Here is an 8,733-nt window from a genome sequence, read left to right as displayed (position 1 = left end):
ATTCACCCTCAACTTTTTTATATGTGAACGTGACAAACTCTATAAGATGAAACCACCATCTGCACACAAAAGCTTCTTGGTTTCCAGTGTTTTCAAGGTGGATGGAAGTACTTCACTGCAATGTTTTCAGATATATTTTTATAAAAATAGATAAGTGAGCATGTATATTGGCCCATCGCTGCGGTAGGGATGGGTAATGTATTTCAAATCTTCTAAAAAATAGTAGGCTTTTGGAAAAACTTTAGGTTTTGATTACAAACGCATGAATAAATTGTCTTTTTTTTATCCCTTTGGTGAGTGACCATGATGGTCGCCCTGTTCTCCATTAATTCCTATTTGTTACCATGAAAACTGATATAAGACGCTCTGGCCCATTTCACACAGATTCTGCAACAGTGAAGGAACACCTCAACCTCAGCTTTTAGTTAATTCACACAGAACAAAGCAAAGGCAGCATAATGCCGCCACACTGTGTGATTTCACACAGTGTGGCATTTCAGGAGGAAAAGCGTCGTCAGCTTCTAGTGTGAGTGAGCTGATCAGCACCGTTAATGAACAATTCGAAGCCAAGCCAACCCACAAACTGTCAACTCTATACTCTCGTAACATAATTGTCAGTAGAGAGAAGGATAGAGACGGACTGCAGCATCGGGGCACCCAGGTGTGTGTTTTTAAGACAGCCCTGCCAGCTTTCCCATTCACACAGACGTCGGTTCAGCATTGCGGCTCTGAGCTTCAAGCTAGGTGGTTCAACAGATCTGTACCCCCATTCTGTCTGTGTGAAAGGGGCAACTGTGTCAGAACTCAGCAGAGAAACCTCTCTGCCCGTACACCAGAAAGTCAGAAAATGCGTTCACGGGGAACTGACTTTTTAATGGCAAAGTGCTAACTTTGCTTTCAGCCTCTCTTGTGAATCTGTACAGTGTCTGTTTTCTGGTCAAATAGATTGTTCTTTTTCAGTGTATATTTAAACATTTTAGTTTTTAGTACTTTAGTGTATGACTTTTTTTTATAGGTGGAGAACAAAAACAATGTAAATAAATGGCTTTAAAGTTAACTGATGCTTTAATGTTTTCATTGTTGTAGTTTTACTCTATTTTATAGCTGCTGGATATGGAGATGGAAGCGTGACGATACGTTTCAAGTTAAAATTTGTAATTGAAAAAGGAAAGGGACATTAAAATTATTCATTCACTTTATCATTAGTGTGAAGGCAATTTGCCCTGTTTTGCGTCTGGTTATCCATTTGGAAAAATCTAAATGACTAACTGCGTCATGCTGCACTAATTTTCGCATCCTTTTGTTGTGTTTGAATTGCAATTAAATCAAAGCAACATTTTATTTATCTTGGGTTCACACTGCTGTAGTTAACTAGATGAATTCATCTGATGTGTGACTTGCTAGATACAGTGAATATTTATTGATAATGAGACATCAATCGTGAAACTGCCACTCACCAGAGAGCCACAGCTGAGATTACACGTGTAGTTAGTTTCCATCTGAAAATTCTTGGCACCGATCCTAGCTGACACACCAAACTAGAGACTCTTCAGCCTAAAGTAATGATGGAAGCTCTTAAAAAGGGTCTGATGTTCCCCCGTCACATACAAAGCAGGGAACATAGGTACATTCCCTCCTTTCTTACTCCTCAGTTTACTATTACAACTACACAGAGCCGAAACAATTATTCGTGTCAAACCAGTTTATAGAAATGTGCCTAATTCACATTTCAAAAGTTTGCTTAAAATTCACTTGATAGTTGAATGGAAACCATTATTTCCTCTAGTTTAGCTAGCTTGATCGCTAGCATCTGGTGCTGCTTGATACCTTGAACAAAAGCTTCACGCTCTTGCTGATGTGACAGGGATTTTATTGAGCCAGTCTTTGAGACAAGAGGCACAGATTAAAGGATAATTCCAGTTTATTATAACTTGGGTTTTATATCTTTGTGATTTTGGCCATCATTTCTATTGGTTACTTATTAGTTTTGGAAACATGGCGGCATTGCTGCAAAAAAAAGTCTGACGGTAAGAAATAAGAGCAGCCCGATGATCAGACAGGAGGGAAACAAACCAACAGTTTATCTAAAACACTTCATTTGGAGGTCAAACTGAATGTGATTGTACCCAACATGTCAGTATTAAGCCCTCATTGAACAGAAAATCTGGGCATGACGACCTCTGTACTTTTCCTTTAAGTTGAAGCAGGAAATGGGACTGTAAACTGTGGTGGATGTTAACATAGATGGTTACTGTTTACCTTTCAACTAACCTGTTGTTTTGTTTCCAACCTGCCTCATCATCTTATTGTGGGGTCACCGTTCACAGATCTCAGCAAAACAAATGTGCTAAGTTTGATATTGAAGTGAAACTGCGAAGTCTTCTGTACGTACAATTCTTGGTTATTTATCATTAGGAGAATTGCAGTTTGAGAATAATTTTTTAATTATTCAATGAAAGATTCAGAAACAGGTCAGTGTATGAACTCACATTCGGCATGTCTGGATGCTTGATCTCAAGGTCTTTTTTATCTTGATAATCCCTAAATATGTACAAAAAAAGTCCAGTCCAAAGAATAATCTACTATATCATGTTTTGCAAAAAGGGACTTTGAGTAAACTTCATTGGTTTGAAAACACATTCAGATCTTTGTGTCAGGGAGTGTGTTAACATGAGTAATACTGAGGAAGCATTTACAGGAGTGATACCTTCAGTATGTATCTGGTCAGTATTTTCCCTCTCACTCTCCTGTTTCATCCATGTAGCCATCCTCTTGCACATACACGCAATCATACTGGCCAATAGAAACACGCACCCATGCATGCGCGCACACACACACACACACCGACACACACGGTAAAAATACGATGATAATACGCTTCTGTTGCATTTCAAAGTTGATTTGCTGTCAATATAATACACACTAAATAGTACAGAGGTCACAGTACATTTACAAAAGATAATTTGCCCGAGGCAACTAAAAAAGCACTGTCAGGCCTCCCCAGCAACTGTGAATCCACACTTTTTTCTGGTTCAGTCAGAAATGAAAATGGAAAGACCAGTCGTTTTTCCTTCATTACTCAGGTTGATATCCGAGAAGAAAACAACTGAGAAAAACAAAAACTCAGAGTGGGGTTCACTCACGTCATCAGTCTGCAATAGAAAAGTCACTTTTACTTCTTGGACTGCCCCCCCTCCCTTTCCCATTTCCCATGATCTGTCCATGACCACAGTTCCTCCAGGTTTGGATGGGAAGAGCAACAAGTCTTCTGAATGTCAGTAGTGTCCACAGTGTTCTGTTTCCTCCTTTTGAATGACTTCAGTGCATACAGAAGAGACACATTTGTCTACTCTTTGTTGCATTGGTTTGATGTTTCTATGGAGTAAGGCCATAATTCTGAAAACAAAAACAAGATTAGCAATTCTCTGTGACATGCTGTTGTTTGGATGTGTCAGATATGCCACGGCAGAGACAAAGGGGCACCTCAAACCCCCAAACACACTATTTGCCCTCAATCTGAAGGACTCTGTTATGTTTTTCAGACATTCACCGACAAATTACAATCTCTGTGCCTCCTTTACGTCATTAATCGTTACAGTTCATTTTCAGAGAAGCAAGAAATATGCACAGTTAATCGATTTCTAGATTTGTGCAAAAATGAAGCAGTAGATGTGCCTTCTACTGCCTTCTACACCTTCAGTCCTCCGTGTGAAGTAGTAAGGATTTATGTCTAATTTCACCTTGGCTATTCTGTACGATCAAACAATGTCAAGTTGTAATTACTCCAGAGTTATCTTGCAATCTTATGAGCTGGTTAATATTTTGTGCCAGCCATCTCAGCTCCATTTTGTGATGTAAACTGCGTAGTTGTACTGTTGACCTCGCAATTGTCCAGACACCCAATACAATGAAAGCTGCTGTAAAACTTAGCACCTCAGGGTTTTTTTTTGTTTTCTCAGTGCTTTGGCAAAGTTTGACCTATTGTGCACTCACACTTGGCATTTTTACCGTGCCCAAGCACGATTCCCGACTAAAGTCTAGTACGTTTGACCAGTGCGAGTGCAACTGTACCGTGACAAGGCACCTGGGCCGGATCTTTTGAAGCGGTGTGAGTGCAGGCCGAGCTTTGCCAGCAGTGGAGGGAGGAGGGGGGACCTATCATGCTTAAGCACAGCACGGATCAATCGGGCAAGGTGTGAGTGCAACCTTAGTGTTTAAGACGTTTTGATGTAAGTGAAAAAACTCATAATGATGATCCTAAAAAGTAATCATTGCTTTTTTTTAAGTGAGACTTTGAATTTACCTTCTAATATTGAATTTAAATGTCGTAGCTGAAATGTGCTGAAATGGGCTTACGTATCATCAACCACCAACTGCCAGGTGGGATTCATTTTCCAGTAGCAACACCAAGGTATGTGATCACACGATCGAGCCCCTGAGAGGCTGTTGTAACACCAAAAGATTTCTGATCGCTCAACTAAGAGCTGACACAAGGTTGATGTGAATGAGGAGAGTCCATACAGTGTTTACTAGCCTCCCCCTTCTTGTTGTGTCCTGCAGCTCCTGTCTGCAGTGGGGGAGAGTCAGGCCTGTGCTTTGGTTGTATAGTCTCACATATGACTGGAGAGTTTGACGCAATTATCAGTGCCCAGTTACATAGTCCTTCTACAGAAGGTTTATTTAGCAGTGCTCTTCAGTAAAAACTGGTTTACAGATGTAATTCATAATTTGTCCTCAGGGAATATCCTAGGGAAATAAAGTCTGTGTCTATTGTCGCTCCTCCTCCAGATAATTTTAATAGTAATAAGAATATTTGGGATTTCAATCAATATTTGATTCATAATGGATGGTTGGAAATCACGACTTTCATTCCCCCCTTTAACGCTTCCTGCTGTGGTGAATAAGTAAATTGATATTTCAGACAGGAATCATCATCTTCTGCAGCGTCACTGATGGGTGCAATCACGTTTAAGTGATTTACAGGAATGAAAACACTAACGGCCAGGTAACACCAGCACATAAAATGACTATATTTCAGAGGGAAATTGGTTCATCTCAATGGATTTGATGGAATCAACAGATCTACCCGTGGAAGACAAGTAAATCCGCACATCTTTTGTGATCTTGGCGTGCAAATTTGATCCACCGATAGATAGAAAACTGTCTAGACATCGCTTAACTTTGAGGGAGTGGAGAGCCCAAAATAGAGAAAACTGTGAAACTGCTTTGGGACAAATCCATTGCAAGTATATTTAACAGTTTCAATGACTGGACGTAGCACTGTCTGATATTTTGTAGTGAATGGTGAATAACACCAGAAGAAAAGCTGTAGCATTCCTTCACAGACCTCAAAGGAGAGATGACCGAAACAAGAAAAATAGCATTGCTGCTTGTACCTTGAGACAAAGACAATGACAAATTAAGTGAATTCAACATAAATTTCAATTCAGTTGTCAACAAATACAAGCATTTATATACATTCACATGTAGATTTCATGCTTCAGAAACACAATCTGTTCTGACCAAGATATCTGAGAGGAGAAAAGGGCAATGAGTGAGACGCTGTGCTCATGTGACATCAGCACCAACACCATCACCGAGAACAGCAGAGGACCGACGGCTGTGGCAGAGGCGTGTCTAGTGGACATCAAAGGTATTGTGTTGTTGGATTTTTAACAACAGAGCATGATCATTTTTGTTCCACTATCTTATATTTTAAGCTTGTTAACATTCATATTCCTAAAATGGCGTAAAGTAAATCAAGTGCATTAGATATCCAAGGGGAAGTGAGTTCCTATCTTTACTATTTGACCATAGCTTATTGGAGATGTTTCTTGCACCACTTTCAAGTGAAATGGTCCAGTAAGGAAGATTTTACCTTGTAACAGAAGCATTTTATGCAACTGGGCACTGTGTTCAGACTCAAAACGCGGACTTCAACAAGTTTCTGTTAGTGAGAAACCTCTGCTTACCTTCAACTGAGCTGACAAGTTCCTCTATTTTGTCTTCAAGTGACACCATTAAAATAACAACAAAATAAATGTTTCAGGAGTAGAATTTCTGCAGTCACCTCAGTGTGTTTGAGTTAACGTCAATGAGTACAAGATTGAGAAATAATAGACACAAATGACTTGTCAACCAAGACGAGACCAAAGAAAACACACTGATGTATTTGCGTTAGACAGAATAAACAGTAAGATTAATTTCCCTCATTCAGTAAAGGGCATTCATAGGAGCACTTATACTTCATTACAAACTTAAACCCTCCCACTGTCCCACTGTCCCCCGAGTCAAAAGGACTGCAGCATGAGATTCGTAAAACTGACTCTTTGAGGCTAACTTTGTTTCCTCTGCTGACTTTACAAAAACAGTGTTCCCCTTATCGTATAAAGACATAACAGAACTGATTTTAAAATCGTTTTTCAGGCCAGAATGTGACATGTTCAAATTTGAACTGATTCCTGACTTCAGAACTGGACAGACTTCATACTTTCGGAGAATTGACTCCAACAACTTAAGATCATCTTCCTCCCTTTAAAATGTATCTACATGGGTAAATAGTGGGAAAAAAATAGACTGTCTTTGGATAGAGTGGTATGTCGGACAATCGAAACCTCAAATACCCGTGGAATTATATTTCTTTAAACAACCTTGTCAAGTACAAAAAATGAAACACTTTTCGGGTGCAGTTAATGGTCTGCCCAGTGGCTTAGGGGTTAAGATGTTGACCATGTATGGCAACGTCCCCGGTTCAAATCTGTTCGGGGGACTTTTGTTGCATCTGTTTCCCTCAAATCCTCTCGTCTCTTCACTGTCGCTTTTCAAATAATATCATCTGGCTTTGATAAATAAATCAGTATGTCAGTGAAATTTAGATTTAGACTAGAAAAGTTGCTCCTTTGTCCTCCTTAGGAATCTTTTTTTGTCATCAAACCAACTTAAACATCCTTTGTATCAATTCAAGACTTTTCAAATTGGCCATATTGACATTCTTTATGAAGCAGCTTATGAAAATTGTTGGTGGCTGTTTGTTTGGCTTAGTTTCCACAATGACTGCATTATTACTTGCATGTTTTGCTATTAAAGTATTTTTTTTTTGTCATTATCAAAAGTCAAAGTCTGACTCCATGTATGCTGTTGTTTTGAGTGAAAAAGGGTTGGTAGATGGAAATGCATGCTTACCATTCCAATGTTTTTACCATTACACTCACTAGTTTGCACCCACTCTTTAAGCTTGTATTGAATCAAACGCTACAATAGCTCAAGCAAACACTCCAACCACACATCTGTTGGCCGCCCCTTGTTTTTTCTCTACGTTCGGATCATCATCTCTGTTTTACATAACACAATAAGGCTCTCGTGGCAGATGAGGTTTAGTCCTGCAGCAGGCTGGTAGGTGGGAAAGGAGCCCTTTCTTCAAGTCTTTGTTAAGGAAGAAACAGACAATAGGGTTGACCCCGGCTTGCGCGAAACTCATCCACACGGTGGTAGAGAGGTACCTGTGTGGTATTGTGCAAGCCTTGACAAACACCCTCCAATAGCAAGCAACTATATAGGGAGACCAGAGCACCAGGAACAGCAAGGTGATCACGTAGAACATCCTGCCAAGCTGCTTCTCCGCTTTGAACTCCTCCATGCCCAACAGGCGCCGGTTCTGGTTGTGCAAGTTCTGCCGGATTCCCAGCAGAGTCGGCGGCATCGGGCCCCTGCCAAATCCCGCAATCCAGTTGGCTGCTGCTTGGCCGGTAGCCCCCGGCCCGTGGAAGGTCCAGTTCTGACTAATGGCCGGCACCATCTGGACCGGCTTCATCTTGCGGTGCTTGTACTCAAAGAGGAGTAACTTCATGTAGACAACATGTGTGGCTAGAATGAGCACAGCCAGCATTAGCATGAAGCCTAGCGTATCATTAGCCTTGAAGTAGCGATGTTCAAAGATGCACTGGTCCTCCTCGCGAATGAATTTGTAGGTGCCCACGTCAAAAACTGGCGGGAAAGCCATTGCCACAGACAGTGTCCACACCATGCATACCACTGCAACACATGTCCAAAATGTCATGCGCTTTGAGTAAAAGCGGTGGTGCGCAATGGCCATGTAGCGTGTTACGCTGATGCAGAACAGCATGAAGGCGGCATGGAAGCAGAAGAGCACTGCCATGAAGGCAACCACCTTGCAGCTCAGCACGCTGTAGGTCCAGGCCGAGCCGTTCTTAATGGACACCAGCACAAAGGGGAAGCAGATGGCTGAGCGAATGGTGTCTGCCAGGCACAGGTCCAGCAGGAAGTAGTAAGGTGCCTTGTGCAGGGACCGGTCCCGCAGTACCAGCAGAGACACCACCAGGTTGCCCACCAGGCTGATGCAGATGATCAGCCCCAGTAGCACCAGTTTGATATAGGTGGAGACAGCCGAGGAAGGACTCTCTGCTACCATACCTCCTGAGGTAGCCACCACTGCTGCCATGGGTCCAGCAGGCCCTTCGCTGCTCTCATTTCCATTCGCCATCCCGAACGCACCCCCACCCATACCAGCTTTTCTTCCAACACCAAAGCCACCACTCCTCCACCGCCTCCTCCGTCTGCTAGATGTTCCTTCGTCCTCGTGGTTGCTTCCTCTCCGCAGTTCACAAGGAACAGGAACACCTCAATCCACATCTCCCCATTTTGAGTAGGGTCCCTTTGTTGGTGTATTATGTCGTCTCACCTGCTGATCCTCTCCAGGAGCCTGAAAATGAGTGG

At 41.8% G+C, this 8,733-nt stretch overlaps 1 protein-coding gene across 1 annotated transcript; it reads right to left on the bottom strand.

Moving 5' to 3' along the window:
* Nucleotides 1–7,336: 7,336 nt before the first annotated feature.
* Nucleotides 7,337–8,521, bottom strand: gpr173 (G protein-coupled receptor 173; the record flags this gene model as incomplete). The annotated part of the gene is made up of 1 exon (XM_083919758.1): nucleotides 7,337–8,521. The coding sequence occupies one exon, from the start codon at nucleotides 8,519–8,521 to the stop codon at nucleotides 7,337–7,339; it is 1,185 nt and encodes a 394-aa protein (XP_083775884.1).
* Between the last annotated feature and the right edge of the window lie 212 nt (nucleotides 8,522–8,733).

The sequence above is a fragment of the Echiichthys vipera genome (assembly GCF_963691815.1).
Source record: "Echiichthys vipera genome assembly, chromosome: 9".
NCBI classification, from domain to species: Eukaryota; Metazoa; Chordata; class Actinopteri; order Perciformes; family Trachinidae; genus Echiichthys; species Echiichthys vipera.
The sequence above is the reverse complement of the archived record's forward strand: the minus strand, read 5'-3'. Positions and strand labels throughout refer to the sequence as shown.